Raw genomic sequence first — 19,026 nt, forward strand, 5'->3', positions numbered from 1 at the left:
GTAGCCCACCTTCTTGCCCACTCCAGGTGCTTATTCCAGTATCTGCTCAACCCATCAATGTGTACCAAGACAACCATTCATGCAGCTACACTGTAAACTACATTGAATTAAAACCAAGTTTTTCTTTTTGTTTGTGTCTCAACATAAAAAATAAACTTAGTGAAACTGAAAGCAAATATGACAAGACTTAAATGTGATGGTGCATTATGGATGTATCTGACATTTAAAGAGACCTATTCAATACAGTATGTTTTGTTTAACTCAAATCCTTGACATTCAATTTGCTTTTTACCCATAAAAGTGAAGTGGTCTTTACCTTTTATCACAGCTTCTCTACCTACTGGAGTTCCATTTTCCTGTGGTGCTACGAGTGTTTTCAGAATAACTTGTGTTGCCCCAAGTCTCGGCAGGGTGACATGTTTAAGAAATGGCAAATTGTTTTTCTTGGCAAATGCCTGGCTTGTTTCTCTCCTTTTCCTAAGAAATCCACCCTCTGGAAATAAAACAATCCACTTCCGATTGCGGCTCCTGTAATATTTTTCTAGATGCTCCTTGAGTAATGCAAGCTGCTGGTCACGGTGTGCTCTTCCCTGTAAGGATAAAAACATAATATAAAGTAAATGCTTCAATGGGGTAACATCAGAAAGATAATTACTATCTTTCTCTTTTTTTCAGAGATACAAATAAGACCCTAAGACACAGCAAAACAACATTGTCCCAGAATACCTGCTGGTGGTCTCCTTAGTGTGACTTTACAGAAAGGGTGAAAAAAAAACCCTGAAACCAAGGATGAAGCTCCTGATTTGATGATTTCTCTTCAAAAGTGATGACCAGACTGTAAGTGGGAACTTCACATAACACCAGGATCCATTTACAGACTTCCCCAGATGTTACTGGGTCAGTTTGCTAAACTGTATTCTGCCAACTAGAGGTGAAGCTATGATTCTGAGGTTTATGCATCCTCAGTAATTTCTGCAAGCCAAACAGTAGTGTTGTTTACACTATCTTTTATGTAGCTCTCCCTTCACCCCACAGGAGAACTGCAGAGGTACCAGACAGACCTCAAGACCAGGCCCAAGTTGGGTTACCACAGCAGAAACACAGATTTCACCCAAACCTGAGCTGCTTGAATGACTCATTCATTTCTCCTCTTTGATGTATTAGCATAGCATCTTTGCTTAAGACTGTGAGATCTGTTTTAATTACTGCAGAAATACCTTTGAAATATCTTCAACAACAATCTCCTCTCCTCCTGTCCTGGCACACAGTAAGAGCAAGCTACGCAAATTTTCACAGGAATTAATTTACAACAATTAGCATTTTTGAGTACTCCAAAGTGACTTTGTCAATAGTCTCAAAAGACACAGGAGTCTAAAATGTAAGCTCTCCTCAGCTGAGGTGATTTTAATCCTCTGAAACATCAACAAAAGTGCCACAAACATTCCATTGTTTGGTGTTTGATAGCTTTTTCTGGCAGAAGGAGAAATAGTAAAGAGCAGGTTTGAGTGGAAGACTACAAGACACAATATTTTGAAGATGAGTTTGTGAAACAATTTCTCCTAGATTTTGACATCTCACAGTTTCAATTACTTCAAACTTACGTCACAAAGGGGAAAGAAAAAGATCTGCCTGCTCATATTAATGCAATTAAAGAGCAATATAAAAGCTCCTCAGTCAAACCAGTCCTTTCTCACCAGACCACAGGATTCCATGATAGCACAATAGTTAAGAAGAGAGCAGTGAACAATACATTTCTCACTTGTTAGATATCAGAACTCCCCAAAACCTGAACAAACCCAATGAACATGACTAATGGATTAATTGCAGTTTAGCAAACACAGTGAGGTTTAAGGTGCTGCTGCAATAGAAAAAAAACTCCTGGACTAAGGGGAAAGAGGAGTCTTTAAAAGAAACCGTGACTACTGGAATACTGAAGGGTTCTGGAAGATAAAAGACATTTAATATACTGTCCAGAAAGAACTAAGCCACCCAGAAGCATTTCTGTACTACAACCAGTTCTTGAAGATGATGGATAGTTGATCATCATCACAAGGAACAGATTCAGTCTTCTTTCCTTTAGAGGAAAGCAAACAGGTAGCAGCAGACTGCTGACAAATTCTTTAGGATGCCAAGCACTTTGCACTGCTGATATGACAAATTACTTGCAGTCTAGGTTTCCAGTAAGCTTTTCAGTGGGAGACTGTAACAACACCAGTCAACTCCTAGTAGGCCCCAGAAGCATTTCTGAAACTGCCATTGGTGCTGGTCAGGAAAATGAAGCTAATATACAACTTGAACAAATAGGATGTATTACACCATGATCAAATTACATTATTCTACAGGGAAAAAAACCTGAAGTATTCGTTCATCCAAATGTTACTTGCTCCTTTCTATAGTAAGGCAAAGGATCATTACTCATGTGCCTTAAGTGGTTTTGCTACATCCAAAGGCTAACTAACAAAGAAACATTTCACTTCCAATCAGCTTATTTTCAGACTCATGATAACATCATCTTATTTGTGATGTTGCGTATCACAGCCACTTTACAAAAATGAGAAAAAGCCTTAGTTTTTGCAGCCCAGTAATGGCTTGGGTTTGTAAGTGGAATTGAAACACCACAATCAGAAATCACAATTCACAAGCTGACAGCAATGTGTACCTCAACCTATCTTATTTTAACAACTGAAATAGATTTATATTTTACAAAGTGTCAAACCCTTTTCCTTCCCATGCTCTCACAGTGTACAGTTGTATACCACTACAGAACTTCATTCTATAATTTTGCCTAAGGTTTTCTAACCATGCTTCCCTTAATGAGAAATCTCATGTTAGCTGTTTATAGCTATGATTAAATATTTATATTTCATTCTGAGTAAATAAGCTTCTCTTTCTATGTAAATGGAAAATTCTTTCATTCTCTGGCTACCCACACATTTTAGGACCAGACAAATAAAAATGAGAAAATAAACAGGTTTGCTGGATGGCACAGTTCATGTAACTGGCAGCAGGTTCACCCTTAGTTTACTTCTAAGTTTCTACTTTTAGAGCGCAATTTGGTCAACAGCATCAAACAGCAACAAAACACCACAAATGGCAAGAAATCTGAGGTTTTCACTCCTTAACATTTGAGATGTTGGGTTCAATAACATTCTTTCCTGATGGTCGAATGATAATTAACCTTCAAGATTCAACTAATTACTATTTATGTAGGTCCATCACCACCATATTACCACGTCACCAGCAAAAGGGATGGTCCTGCCTTTCCTTATCTAAAACTTTGACAGTCAGAACAGTGACCATACCAGATTTGGTGCACAGCTTCAAGGTCACTAAGGAAAGAAACAAGGCACCAACAAAGGGCAGTCAGATGCAAAGAGACAAAAAGGACCAGCCGTATACTTTCCTTATAGTTTGCCATCTACTCTCATAAAAGGCTCCCATCATAATTGATTCCATAAACATTTGTGCCCAGTAATATAAGCTTGGAAAAAAGAGCAGGTTCAGAACAAGGCTCTAGCTAACTACACACGTTACAGTGTAGTTATTTCATTCTGCAAACCATCCAGGAGGTAATGAGTAAGTCCTATATCACCATCATGTTCCAAACACAAGGATAAATCAAAACACTATTACATGTTTCCATTTACCTGTCTTATAAAGAAGTCTCCGTGAATTAGAGACACAATGCCAAAGTTTGTATACTTAAAAATATGATCCATCAGCCACATCATCTGACGAACAACCTGAACAGTAAAAAAAAAAAAAAGAAAGAGAGAGAGAATTATTTATATACAGGTCAAATTTTGTCACCCTTTGCAACAACAATAACAGTAACAAATACAATGAATAAAGTCTTTTATGCTCCAAAGTATAAAGGTGCTACACTTCTCCCTCAGGGGCAGGATTAAATAGCTACCTTTATGTAAAATAATATACAGTTCTACACTATTAACCATATGCTAGAGAAACTTTTACTCTATCCTTTCACACAGGTAGTGTAAAGCTTCTTATTGACACACCACTACAATTTTAAGCCAGTTGCAAACTAAAGCTATTCTTACTGTTTGTTAAAGTACTCAATACAATACATATCTGTATTTGAAATCTCCAACTGTTTTGTGCCTATCACAAAAACATTTCCGTGTATTTTTTTGTTCTTGGCTATTTTGTGGATAAAGAGAATATAAGTGCTATTTTGTGCTTAAAGAGAAACAGTTCTGCTTGGCAAAATTTAAAAAAAAAAGTTCTGTTTGGCATCTTTCAGCTTCCCAAGATACACAATTTGGAGCCAAGACAGAAATAGTACAGTCTAAGAAATAAATATTTCTCCTAGAAAATACAATGCATTAGTTCATCTACCAGTATTGTGTACTTCGTGCTGCTCTCCAAACACCAGATGCTTGCACAAGATCTGAAATACTCAGAATCCACACCCATGTGTCCAACAATACTTCTAACAAAGCAATTTGATACTTTGTTACTGGATGTGGAGTCTGGTAGAGGATGGTGGTTTTTACCTGTTTTCTACAAATTCCATGTACCCATGTGAAAATGTGAAAGCAGCAGATCCCATTTCATGAAGGAATTCTGTTTTGTAAAAGCAGCTCAGTAATTTGCAATTTGTATCTAGAATTGAATGTATCAATAGGTCTTTCTTCCAAAGAAATCTAATTATCTCTTGGAGTGCTCTGATTACCTACACTCTCATTTGACCACAGAAGCTGTAAATGAATCCTGGGCTATGTATCTGGAGAAAAATAACTGCCCCATGCCCTGCTTCTTTTACTTATCCTTAAACAACTGTGACTGATGCTCCACAAAGTGAAGTTTTACACACTGGCAAGAACATACCTGCCAAAGAACACTTAAAAGATACTTTATGGCCTCAGACATACATCTTCCAACTAAACCTAAACATTACATTAAGAAACGAGCTATCAGTGCCTAAGAACACATTAAGAACAACTCAACTTCCATTAAATTTTTTAACACCACCAAAACTTTTATTTGGAGATCTTGGATAATGCAAGAGCACCAGATTCTGAACCTTCTAGCACCACCAGATATGGAAAAGGAAATCATGCCTGAGAGAAAAGGAAAGCTCTCAAAGATACAAACTGTTTTGCTTCAAAAACAAGTATCCTTTTCTTCACTGTGATATACTAGTATTCCCTCCTGATACTTCATGCATTTCTGAGTGGTAAAAGAAAAATTTGTTCCTAAATACAACCCTCCAGGTAAGATTAATACAGATAAAATGGTTCCTTGTACAGCTATTTCCAGGCCTGTGTCAAATAAAAGGGTGGATCTTAGAGTGAAAGTTGTTCTCTGTAGAGATTCAAACTTTTTCCCTTTCAGCAAGTCAGAAAGCCTTAGGGAAAGGAAAAGAAGGACAGAAAGAAAAGGTGTGCCCTAAAGACAAGAGTTTAAAAAAGCATTACTGAGAGGTGTTAATGCTCTTCAAGGCACTGCAATATCATAAGTTCATGCCAATGCACCAGCCCAAAGACAATAATTTTGTGTAGGGAACCATATCTTTTGACAAAAACACCACCGAAATTCCACTGATGATAATTTAGCCTGCAGCAGTACCCATATGAGTAAGCATTCATCTCTTATTTTGGCATTTTGAAAAAACTGTTCTATTATATCAAAAAGAAAGTGGAAACCAACCTATGTTACCGGGGGAGGTAAGTAGAACTAATAATCTTCTGAAAAGAAAAGATTTGTGTCTTTTGAGGAGTCAATATTGGGCCCTATGTGTTCATCCTGGAGAAGGAATTCCTGCCCTCCAATGCTGATGCTTCTCTCCTCCCATACCAGTGTACTGTTTTTACCAACTGGACATGTAGATGACTGTAGGTTAAACCTGAAAGTTGATCCTTGTCCTTTGGAGTCTAAAGACCACTTCAACATGTTATAGGCAGGTCAGGGCTCCTAACTAGCATTACTAGATATACAAGTTATAACCAAGATAAAACATACAGTTTGCTGCAAGTGGGCCACAAAGAAGCAAACTCCAGAGCTCAGTGATTGCAAATCTGTCTATAAGCCTAAGCAGGAGTAAGCAGTACAAAGAAGAAATACAAATATTTTTATATTTAATAAATGAATATATATGCACAGAGTACATCAGGAAGAGTTGAACACAATTATCTTTCTTGCAACCAAAGGGCAAACTATTATTACTGGATATTAATTCTACTGGATATTATCATTCTCTTCTGCTACCAAGGGCACTGCAAGATATTGGTGGTGGCTTTTCCACATAGTACCCTCAGAAATTAATCAGTGCTTGTCAGACAAGTTTCTTATCACTTTCTTTTCAAGGAGGTATAAGCAAAGACACTCAGAAGCATGGTTTGGTTTTTTTTTTTACAGATTCATGGTTGTTTATGGATGAAAGAATTTTTGGATGCTTCTTCTGGTCCTTTTTTCTTCTTGCTTAAGTAAGTTCAGAATGTACAAAAAGCTTTTAACAATTTTATAATAAAAATCTAGGTGCCTTTTATTCCACAGGCCCACTTTCATTTTACTCTAGATTTCATAACAAAGCAGCCTGAATAGAGTGGTTTTCACCTTTCAAGCATCTCCAGTTTAACAATGAAACCTGGGAATGCATCTTGAAACTTGCACTACTTTTTCCTCTCCACTATGTCCTTCCTTGCACACGTTTCTGTTCTACACAGGAAAAAAAACAGGCACATTTATCAGTCCTAATCTAGTCAGAAAGCAGTAATAGCAGCATTTTAACCTACTTCTCTTTGTTAAACACATAACCTTTAATGCTTATGAGAACTCAACTAACTTAGTATGTTTTAACACTTACTTTGACAAAAAAGTTGAAACAATTTCTTTAAGTATATAAAAAGTGTAATTAGATTACTACTGATTCAGCCAAAACTTTGCTCTATGTGGATTCTCTTATGGTAACATATATTAGCAAACAATACCAATCTAGTCCTCCCATTAAGATTGTAACTTTCAGCTAAGTTGCACTTCTCTTATAAGAAATCATGCTTTCCTTATTCACATAAATGTATCTGAAAGGCAAGAAACATCTTGACACGTGTATTTTAGCTTACTGAAATTAAATTTGCTTAGAACAGATAGGCTACATTATCGTTTGTATTTAAGAATTTATAACATACCAGAAAAAAAATAATCATCATAACTCTTGATATGGCTCTTGGGAAACACTGTCAAGTTGCAAGACTGTTTCAATATTCTACTTCACTACACAGAAAAAGACAGAACTTAAAATCAGACACTTCTGATGTCTTAAATGAATTTTTTTTTAAAAAGCAGCATTAATCAATAAATGTTTCCAGATTGTATCTGGTTCCAGACTGTACTGGCTGGCAAAACAAGCAAAAGCAATTCTGGATTGCCACAGGAGAGAGGCTATCCTAGTTCTGCCCCACCACTGCTGAGAGGCTGCCCTTGGTGAGATGTTTAACTTCTTGGTATGCCCTTTTGGGTGAAATGGGAGTGAGCCTTTCACCTTCACAAAATACTGTGAGAACTAAGTCTTGTCTGAGTGTAAAAAGGTGTTAAAGGTTGTGACAGACTCTGCGTTAAGTTTAAACTGTATTTAAAGTAAACTGCCCAATTTAAATAGCTACCTACTGCATAATGATTTATTTTGGACAGGTGGTAGGTTGTGTTGTTTCTCCTCCAGCAGTTCCACAGTCACTCAAGGTAAAAGAAATTCTCTTCTGTTCAGAAATATGAAGCATGCTATTTAAAAACACCCAATTCAGCAAGTTCTGTCAAGGATAAACTATCCTGATCTTTCCCATTATTTTTAGCCATTTGTATTACTCATGCTATATTTTAAGAGCGTGTTGAAGCTTGTAGTTTGTAGTTATTAGCTAAAAACATTAAAGCCATGCTAGGCTCTGGATATGCATGTTCCAAAAGTAATGACTGCAACAGTCTAAGGGAACAAGCACTGATTTAAAGGATATTTTGCTTTTCTGAAGATGCACACATCTAAGTTTCCATGATGATGATTATTTGCCACCTCTGTGCCTTCCTCCATTTTTACCATAATCTACATTCACTGAAACTTACCCGTCTTGACTGAAACTTTTTATCTATGGAGTCAACTAGGACTTAGCTTCATTGACTCATGTATGTATAATAGTGGATATAAAATCTATGTGATATTTAAAACACCTGGGACATAAATAGTTGAGATTATATGCAATGCATATTCATGGGACTATACCCTTACAGTCAACTTTATTACAAGGTTGTCCTATGCATCATTTTGATGAAAGGAATTAAAGGCTATTTATTCTGTCCTTGTACTCACTAGAGTACAAGAATACTGTATATAACTAACTTCCTCAATTACAAAACAAATTAAAGCAATTAAAAGTACATTTAGAAGATGTCTTCTCTAGGATGCAGTAGAAAAAAAACCTGTCTCTGCTCAATCTTGAGTGGCCTTTTCACACTTTCTTTTTTGAGTTTGGTTTGTCTGAATTTTATGATTTTTTTAAATCAGCTCTGTTGTCATAATTAAGATCTGGGGAAATTTTTTAAAAAATTAAATCATTGATAGAGACACAGTGTATACACAGTCTATATAAACATACACTAAGAAAAACAGTTACAAGTTGTGCAGATGCAAGAAAAATCAGTTGTTTTCCTTGTTTCTTCACTCTGTGGTCATAAGATGACACCACTGAGACATGGCTGATGCGTTTTTTCAGCTTGACAGGTGTGTCTCCCACCCTTTATAGCCTAACCATACATATCCCCTTCTTCCTGATTAGTACAGAAATTTAATTTCCTGTTTAGATCCCATACTCTAGTTTCCAGTCCCTAGATGTGAATATTCTGAACAGCAGCGAGTGAAATTGTCAGTTGCACTTCTCACCAAGTGCTTAAGAGGGTGTGAAAAGCAATTTTACCCTTAGCCAGTTTGCTTAAGTTGGACGTGTCCTCCTACGAAGTCACTTTTGGTTTCTGAACACCAAGCAAAATCCCCTACACAAATTGCTTGTAACTTTGAGAAAAATTCCATGCTGCAGTAAAGTCATAATCAAGAAGCTAGACATGTACTGGTTTGAGCAAAGCTGGCACGAGTTGCACAAGGGCATGAGGTGAGAGAAAAAGTCAAGCACATGATTACCTGCAAGGAGATCTGCTTCCCTCTGTGTTAACCTAGACTGGATGCACACTGACTCAGCTTCTATGTGACCTTCTTCAAAGGCAACGTTTATGGACTAAAACCTGCTCCAAGCTACTGGCTGTCACATTAGACCAAATCTAAATAAAAAGCTTCCTAGTCAGGGCCCTGAGATGATTTGGAGGATTAACACACAGAGGTCAGCCATCAGTACTGCTCACAGATGCAAAGTAACAGAAGCTACCCCACTCCCCAGCTGTAGCCTACCGTGCCTTTATCCTGAAGGCACATCATCAGAGTGCAGACATCACCCGTTGCTTGATGGTTCACCAGCACCATGGCTTCATCTTCTGATACTGCTTTAACATCATCACCCCATTCCACTACTATAAAAAAAAAAAAGGTAAATTTTACAACATCTACATGGAAAAGTTACTATCAGCAAAACAAAAAATACAAAGACCCCGTACCCAGACAACTGTAGTACAGAAATCTACATGGTACATTCAATTTAAATTGGCACATAGCATAAAATAGGAATATTAGCAAGACCATTTTTACAAGCAGAGGGTATTCAGCTTAATTTTAAATTGCATGCACAGAATAAGAACAAAACAAAAATACTCTGCCAGAACATATGCACAGAGATTGATCTTTTTGTGTCATTACACCATTCTATATTTAGGGTCACAAAATTACATAAGCTTTTGACCCAGCTTTCAAATGCTACTGTCCCACCTCACTAAATAATAATTTAAAAGTGACATGGTCAAAAAAAATATTTTTAATTGTTTTTTTTTAAAAAAGCTTAGCAGGTTTCATTTCTGCACTTATGATTATTATTATTATTGTTATTATTATTATTATTATTAAACTACTCTGGTAAAAACAAAATTTAAAAATCTGTAGTTGGATAATTAGGTTTAAAATGCTACATTAAACAAACTCAGTAATTCAAATCTAAACAAGTTAGTTATAGGCAAGAAAGTAGGTTCACAAAACGCTGCTTAGATGTCAGAAACTATTAGTCACTTTCTGTAGATCAGAGAGCAAATACTCCAGAGGCAAGAATGATGTTGGGAGGAAGCTACAACTGTTGATCATCCAACATTTACACTGACCATCAAAAACATGCTGAGGTAAGAATAAAGGAGCTACAAGTTGCTAATTCCATCATCATAAAGTAATTGAACAGTGAAAGAGAAGACTGTCTCCCACAGAAGAATGTAGGATGGAAAACTAGAAAAAGTTGTGTAAATTAAAGAATGTATCTAATGCTGTTATTGGGGCAAAGAGACAAGAGAGCAGAGTCTGGTCCTCTTCAACTGGAAGGATGGATATTGCAGTGCAGGGTAAAGAGAAGGGATGGGCAGGCAGAGTAGCTCTGTGAGGTACAGAGGGAAAAGATGCATTGCCCATGCATGCAAGACAACTACTTGTCTGTGTTTTTTCACTATCTTAAGTGTTTCTTACTGGCTGTTATTTTAATTTCTGACATCAAAGGAAATACTTCACCTCTACTACTGAATCTTTAGTACTGTTATTAACAGGTCTTCAGGCAGTAGACAACTCACAGGACAATAACTTTACTACTACTTGTCTTTTAAGCAGTGGTTTAACTTACAAAACAGCAACAGGCTACACAAAACAAGACAAGCTACTATCCATGCATACCTTCCCTGTCCTTGCACAAACCCAGTTAGCAACACACCTTTGAAAACTGCTATTTCTATTACTTTCAAATTGATCCCAAATTAGTATTGAATAAGACTTGAATATAAAGTAAAAAAAATAAAGAGCTCTATTTGGTCACAAGTAGGTGGAAACAGACTAGAGAAATGAAGGTGGGGAAGACCAGTCATTCCATGATGCTCAACCTCCCTTCCTCTCCCTGGATAACCTAAGCACAGACCCTTAGTTTTCTCAACATGAACTTGAAAAACCTCCATTATCCACCCTCCTCGATTGTGTGCAAATTTCCTCCAATGTTCTCTTTAATTCCATGGAAACTGGAAAATGTCTGGATGTGGCAGTCAAAGCTGACGGTGAACTGTTACTCATCAATTATTTCATGTATCTGCTTATGGCAGTACCCCACAAGGCAAGAAACTAAGATGAAATGAGAATCTTTTAAAAAGGAAATAAATCAGAGTACTGACTTTGAAACTTATTACCTATAGTATCTTTATTAAGCAGCACTGGCTGCTTAATAGTGACAACAGTCTCACTGAACTGTGGTTTAAAAAACATTAAGCATAAATAAAATAAGGTTTTTCACAAATACCTTATTTTTTTTTAAATTACTTAATTTCTACATCATCCTGAAAAAAACAGGTTACTTTACTGTAGATACGTTCCTGGAACATATAAATTTACAGTGCTAATAATGTCTACTGTACAGAAGTTTAAAAAGAAACTTTTTCATTTTCAAAAATATTTCACAGATCTAACTTTCTCAAGGATTAAAATAAAGTTTATGATTGAAAAATGTAAGCCATTGGAAGTAGCATGCACCGAAAACAACTAAAGAGAAGCTTCATTTGCTAGAAAAAGTACATTTTTAGCATACTAAGTAAAGATTAATGTCTGACTTTGAGACTTTCAGATAGGCCCCACTCAAAGCAAAATAGGAAATAAAGCTTCTGATTCTTTTTTCTGCATATTTTGCCTATTCTTGCTATATGCCACGGAGGGTAAAAACACAGAGCCAACTTACAATGCACTGACAAGTTTCACCTGAGAAGTAGTAAGAAGGTGGGCTCTGTTATTCTACCCTAAATGCAAGGTTAAAATAATGAAAGGTGTGATTTAATTCTTCAGTTGATTTCCTCAATTCATTTTATCTATCAACTGGCCAGGCTAATAGGTCAACTTCTGCAGCTCAGCTGACAGGTAGTAAGTTATTAGAAGTAAGTGATTGAGTTGGACATCCTCTAGTTTCTTTTCCCTCTGTCATTTCTCCTCAGGCAATCACAGCTGTCTCTTGTGCTTAATAACGCTTTATGGTCCATTGATTGACCTGATTATCAAGGAGAAAAGAATCACTTTGCCCACGTCCTTCACAGACCATTTCTGGATTGGAAACAGAACAGCAAACCACAAAAGCATGAAGGAAACCCACTGACATTACCATAATTTTTTAAAACCCCAAGCCCCCCAAGTATCTAGAATTTTAAGTTCACAGTATCCCTTTAAAGTCATTGCCTTCAATTTTCTCTCTGCAGTGAAATTTTCAAAAGAAGCTCTTTTTGCTTTAAAAAATACTTGTGCTATTACATTTTTCCACTGTACTTGGAAACATTCAACCCAAAACCTCAACACCATGGCAAACCCAAAACCTCAACACCATGGCAGCAGAACCAGGAACACTCCTTTGCTCCGCTGTAAAAGACAAACAGCTCAAAGACAAATACTTGTCACTCAGGGGCATGAAAACAAACATTTCTCCATGGCTTCCTTGTATTGCCAGGACACATTTTATACCTGTTCTGTGTCTATGGGCTCACAATGGTTAGATTTCTTCAAATGCAGTTTAACATAGTGAAATAACATAAGGGAAGGAAGGAGTGGGAAATGTGTTTAACTTGGTGATTTGAAATCACCGAAAACTCAGTACCAAGAAAATATAGTAATTCTGATTAGTAACCAAACCATTTACTCCCAAGTTTGAGACAAAAATGGCTTAACTATAAGAGAAGCTTCATTTTTAACTTGTAAGCAAAAGGCTTCTCCAGGAATGGGTGAAGACACATTTACTTGTAATTGTATACTCTAAGACAAAGATTTATCCTTCTACAAAAAAGTTCAAGATGTATACAAGACTCAAAACACCCAGAAAGTATTTTCTACCATGAGCTGTAAATCAAGCTCTTTATGAGGTAATCCTTGCAGAGCTTAAAGAATAGAAAAAAGGCAATAAAAGGTTTTTTTACACATTTTAACTGAAGTATTACATATTTAAATGTAGCTACTGAGAGTTCTCAGAATATTTGGCTGCTTTGCAATCATGTCCTTAACATAACTGTGTGCATGTAGGCAGTGCTATGAATAAATATTCAAGCACTTCAATTACAGTATATCATCAGGTTGGGTAAATGACTACCCAGATAACTAATAATTTAGTATATCTATTTTGCACTTCTGAATATACCTGGCAAGAATGGCAGTCTAGCATTCTGCTAGCTGCCTAGCAATAATTACAAACAACTTCATTTTGCTTATTGCATTTCTGCATACTGAATTTTTTGACCCTCTTCTTTTAGTTTCATTAATAGTTTCACTACAGTATGTGCTGTAAGAATTGGCATAAATTTTACTGGCATCCTAACAACTTAAGTTCTTATGAGTACCCGGGGTTGTTATTTCAAATGTATTAAGTTTTAGCTTCCTCTCTCTCCACTGAATTGGAAAGCAAAAAAACCCCAAACAGCTCCCATCGGAAAAGTCAACAGCCAATAGGAAATGGGCAGTAAGGGATCCAGATGCAGTTCTCACACTAGCATCATCCAGGATGCACAAGTATAAACTGGGAGAGGAATGGCTGAAGGGGACCCCAGCAGAAAGGGATCTGGGGGTGCTGGTCAACAGCAGCTTCCATATGAGCCAGCTACATGCCCTGCTAGCCAAGGGGGCAAACAGCATCCTGGGGGGTACATCAAACACAGCATCACCAGCTGGTCAAAAGAGATTATCCTGCTGTCTTCAGCCTTGGTGCTGCTTCATCTGGAGCCCTGTGTGCAGTTCTGGGCTCCACAGTTTAGGAATGATGTGAAGGCACTTGAAATGTGTCCAGAGGAGGACAACAAAACTGGTGCAAGGGTAAGTAGGAATGTCCCGTTAGGAGCAGCTGAGGACTTTGGGCTTGGACAACAGGAAGGCAAGGGGAAACCTCACTGCTCTCCACAGCTTCCTGAGGAGGAGACATGGTCAGGAAGGTGCTGAGCTCTTCTGCAGATCCAGTGATAGGATGTGTGGGAATGGTACAAAGCTGTGCCAGAGGAGGTTTAGACTGAACATTAGGAAGCATTTATTTATGGAGAGGGAGACAAACGCTGGAACAGTTTCCTGGAGAGGTGGTTGATGGTTGAAGCCTGTCAATGTTTAAAAGGCATTTGGACAATGCCCCTAATAACATGCTTTAACTTTGGGTCAGCCCTGAATTGGCCAGGCAGTTGGACTAGATGATCACTGTATGTCCTTTCCAATTGAAAATATTCTTTCCAAATCTAAAGGCTGTGGTATTAGTCCCACAGATAAAAAAAAAAAAACAACATGACAAGACTGATGTTTTATGGCAAGGTCATGAAAATGCTTCCAGTATTCTGATGACAATTATTAAAAACCTCAAATCCATAAAATAGCTAGATCAATCACCCTTTAGATAGTTTACACACAGTATTAAAAACTGTAAAAACTGGAGAAGCTACAGATCTTTCCACCTTAGTTTATTTTTCTTCTGATCACTTGCCATCACTTGCATCCCTGAGGCAAGACTTCACAAAAACTTGTTCCAAAAAGGTTGGTAACACTTAGAACAGAACACTACCACCTTTTGTCAACTGCTTGGAAACTCCGAGTAACAAATAAACAGCACTATTAATGGACAGTCTCCTCTGCTTCCTCAAAAGTCACCAAAGTCAGGAATGTTGTTATTAGGTGTTCAATAGTGACTGTTACTCATGACAACCAGGTTTCTATGTTTTAATCATTCCTCCTAATACTCAAGCATTTGTGTTTGGCAAGTTGTATTCACAAATGACTCATCAAAGCACATTTCAGCTTGAGTAGCTATGAACAGTTGTTAAACTCATTTGTCTCTCCTTTATAGATGGGATTCCTTGGTAGTTGGCATTAAGAAGTCCCAGAAGTGATGCCAGAGATTAAATACTATTTAGCAGAGATGAAATAATACTTAGCATGCCTAGATCAAATCAAGAAAACCCCCAAAACAAACAAAACAAACAACCCCCCCAAAAAAACTAAACCCCCTAAAATCTAAAACCCTAAAACTAATAAAGACATGCTAAAGGTGGGGTTTTTTCCCCTTAACAAAAAGTTTAAAGGAATTGGTAGTCTACAGTGAGCAAAAGGAAACCAATGGACTTAGCAAATCAGCATTAAGTTAGTTGTTTACTTTAAGCATGTATTTTAGAGTTTGAAGCCATTTAAACACACACATGTAAAATCACATACTATTGAAAAGCAAAACACAGCTGCTCTTGTCCCATCCATTCCTTCCAAAATTCATACTGCCAAGGAAACCTTCATGTACTGTCTCCAAACACACACAAAACATACAGGTATGCAGTAAAAGCACAATCCAGAAGAGCATGGAGAGAACATACATACAGCATTATACCTTATTAAGCAACTATTCACTTCATTTGTTACCTTTCTTTACCTAATAAAGAATGTAATTTTACTAACAAAAGTCTTGTCAATTTCAGTGCTATTAAAAGATATACAGGTTGTAAAAATATAATTGACTTGCACTGATAAATATTTCCTTTTTTTCCATCAGTAAAAATGCTTATCATATAAAAGTCAGAGAAGCAGCAGCAGCAGCTGGGGAATAGAAGCCTGCCAACAAAGGGAGGTTGTTCCTGCAGTACGTGTTAATAAAGCAATGCTAACTTTAAGATGACACAGCCACTATTTTCATTTTTTCTGTGACAATTCATTTTGCACACCTTTACACTTCATTGTATGAAACACCACACATTTCTTTTTGCTTTCAGTTTGTCTTCTTAGCTTCTACCCTCTCTTTCTGAAGTTCACAGATCTGCTTTGTGGAAAAGAGGACTTCAGAAATCACAATATTTATGCCCTAAGTCAACCCACTTTTACTGCTATTAACTGACAGAAGACAATTACAACAGAGATGCCCTGGCTCTTTCACCTTTCTAGCAAACTCAAGAACCATACTTTTCCTACAGGACAGCAGTTCCTTTTGGAAAGAGGCCCTAGGCTTTTGAAGACCAATAAAATTTTCCTGGAGAGCATGTTCAAGACCTCATGGGTGCAGTTTGCTTGAGTTCTGTAATTAACTGGCAACAGAGATGATGCTTGTGGCTGAAGAGAGGGCTCCTTTTACCCATATGTGACTGAGAATCAATAAAAGCAAAACCTTAGCTCACCTTCAGTAAGGAGAACTTCTACTGACTTCAGTATAGGCAATATCATTTCAAGAGTTTCATCTCTTTGCAGTTATGCTAGCCAAGCAGCTTATATGATAAGAAAAGTTCTAAAGTTAACAAAATCTGTCAGGATAAGCAAGCTATGCCCTCTACAGATATTTAAGGATTAGTTCCAATATATCTTAAGTCTTACAGGAACACATCTTTCACTGGACATACCCTCTACCTTTTGCTGGAGGTCTCCAACAGCTGTTTTATGCTTCTCCCACAACACTGCTTGAATTGTAGAGGCATCAAATTCTCCTACCTCAACATTCTGATCAGCCAAACTGGAACCCCAGTTGTGTATGATGGTTACTGCTTCCAAGGAGCAGTACAAGAGACTCAGTGTTAGCAACCAAACTGGCAAATGTGGACTCTGAAACACAGAGACTGCAACTGATGTCAGTCTTCATGACTATACTGGTAGTAAACTGCAGCAGCCATAAACCAACTCGACTGTCTGTTTTGCTGCTTCTATTATTAGAAAAGCAACTGCAAGACTGAAGAATGGGATGGAGTGCTGAAATCTTTCTGAAGTACCTCCAGCTCATGAGTCAGACCACTCACATAAGGAGCAAGCGGTACAGCACATTCCTCCCTGGTGACTGATAAAATACATTAGGTATTAACTATCCAGAGGAACACCAGCACATTCATGGACTAATATTGTAAAGCTTCAATACCATACATACTGCAGATGTTACAAGGGCCACAAAAAAGAACAGTTTGAAGCCTGGAAGAAGCAAAACAATAGTGCAGACTTGCCATTTTTTCCCACCATGACAGATTACCTTTTAACATTTTTAACACACTTAAAAACGTAACATCAGAACCACAAGTAAAGGTTATTAAGGGAGACCAACAAGTCAGGCTTGATAGTAAAAAAAACAAACCCAAACTCTTTCACAGTATGGAAAAAAAATTGCTTAGTTAGAAGCACATAGTCACCATAATCCTAAAATGACAGAGGAATCTGAGCCAACAGTAAATACACTTCAGGTTAACTGCTACCACATCAGTTCCTATTCACTCAGTACCATTTGGGCCATTCCTAGCTACATTGTGGAAACACACGCTGTCAATCTAGGTTCAAAAATGTGTATTTCCAATATAATCAAAGTTTGCAGGACAGTTTAAAATTACCATAAACCAAAAAGAGGCATATAAAGTAAAGATTAACTTTTGCATTTTGTTGGTTAAAAGCTTCTAACCACGCTGAGGATGATCAAAAAGTTATAGCACTATAGCTGACAGCAGCCAAGAAATCTGTTTCCATAAAATATGATCAGAGAAGTCATCAGAGACTCTGAAGAAAAGGATCTCAGCCAAGCTGTTATACAGAGCAAAGGGAAGATTTGCAGCTTACTCAGACTACACAATTTTATGTGGTGAGAAACCTGCTTCAACAATCACAGGGCCACAAGTTTCCTTATAGGACAAAATGTCCTGAGACATTTAGCTGCACACATTTTATTACTTCCTAGACAGATACTATTGATTTGAAAAATTTAAAAGAACCAAGACACAGAAGTTTTCCTACTAGACTGCACTTACTGTCATTCAACCTCAGGTTAGTGACAATGATGGAAGCACCACAGTCAATGGAAAAAGGTCCAGCACTCACATAATTAGACTTTCTGTCAGACAAGGCTGTGGGTCCTACATTTCAGTCTCTCTCTCTACAAGGATGATTTTTACAAGTAAGGACTCTCATCAGTCAAGCATATGACTTTGTATCCGTAAGATGATGCCACAGTCTTAAAAAACCCTACTTAGTGTACTGTACATTGCAACTACAGTATTTTAAATATGGCTACAATGCAAAATATATCTTAAATTCAGAGAAAGTTAGATCTGTAAGATGGTTTTATTAAAAACAGATTGGGTTTTCTAGAATTAAAAAAATTACTTCAAAACCAGGAGAATTTCAGAATACAAGTCCACTACAGTAACTCAACCACTTCTCTTTGTAAAAGGCTAAGTACCACAAAGGAGCAGTGAGAAGCAGAAACAGTATTTTTCTCCAATTGAGGCAGATACCAGTGCAGCTGGGTAGCTAAAAAATTGCTGGGAACACAGAGCTTGCTATTATTGTTACCCTTATCACCCTTTCAAGCAAAAAGAAACAAAACAAAAAAACAGTTGGCAGTAGCTCTGTATTTTTAATAACTTGAACTCAGCAGGTTCCTATGGTACTTTACCCACACTCACCCGTCCTATCACTTCTCTGAGCAACTAACCAAGCAGGAACAGCACTCACAAACAGGGTTTGACACATCAAACACTGACAGACAGAACAACCCAATGAAAGCACCATGGCTTCCCTCCCCACCTTCAAAATTTACAAGATAAGATTGCAAGATTGCAGCAATTCTGCAGGCATTGCAAAACCAGGAGGAGAGGCTGGTACAGCAGATGGTTGTACTGCTACTCAGAGGGATTCAAGACAGGCTGGAGAAACAGGCCAACAGGAACCTCAGGAAGTTCAGCCAGGGGAAGTGAGACATCTCCACCCCAGAGAGTGGCTCTGTAGACAAGCTGACCACTAGCCAGAAATGCATCCACATGGCAGGGCAAACAGTATCCTGGGCTGCATCAGAAAAACCACTGACAGCAGGTAGTCCTTCCCTCTGCTCAGCACTGGGGAGGCCACAGCTGGAGCACTGAGTCCAATTCTGGGCTCCCTGATACAATGGAAGACACAGA

The 19,026-nt window shown here is 37.6% G+C and overlaps 1 protein-coding gene across 7 annotated transcripts in view; it reads right to left on the reverse strand.

The window, feature by feature from the left end:
- The window catches only part of LPGAT1 (lysophosphatidylglycerol acyltransferase 1), a 62,499-nt gene that overhangs the window by 26,699 nt on the left and 16,774 nt on the right, over positions 1–19,026 (reverse strand). For 4 of the 7 annotated variants that reach the window (XM_030446985.1, XM_030446986.1, XM_030446987.1 and 1 more), the window contains exons 4-5: positions 3,648–3,743; positions 317–590 (exon numbers count right to left, since the gene is read on the reverse strand). In XM_030446985.1, the coding sequence (XP_030302845.1) occupies positions 317–590; positions 3,648–3,743 (370 nt within the window). Of the gene's footprint in view, positions 1–316; positions 591–3,647; positions 3,744–9,409; positions 9,529–19,026 lie in introns of all 7 variants that reach the window. The other 3 variants (XM_030446983.1, XM_030446984.1, XM_030446989.1) reach the window with 1 other exon arrangement.

Source organism: Calypte anna, chromosome 3 (genome assembly GCF_003957555.1).
Source record: "Calypte anna isolate BGI_N300 chromosome 3, bCalAnn1_v1.p, whole genome shotgun sequence".
Taxonomy (NCBI): Eukaryota; Metazoa; Chordata; class Aves; order Apodiformes; family Trochilidae; genus Calypte; species Calypte anna.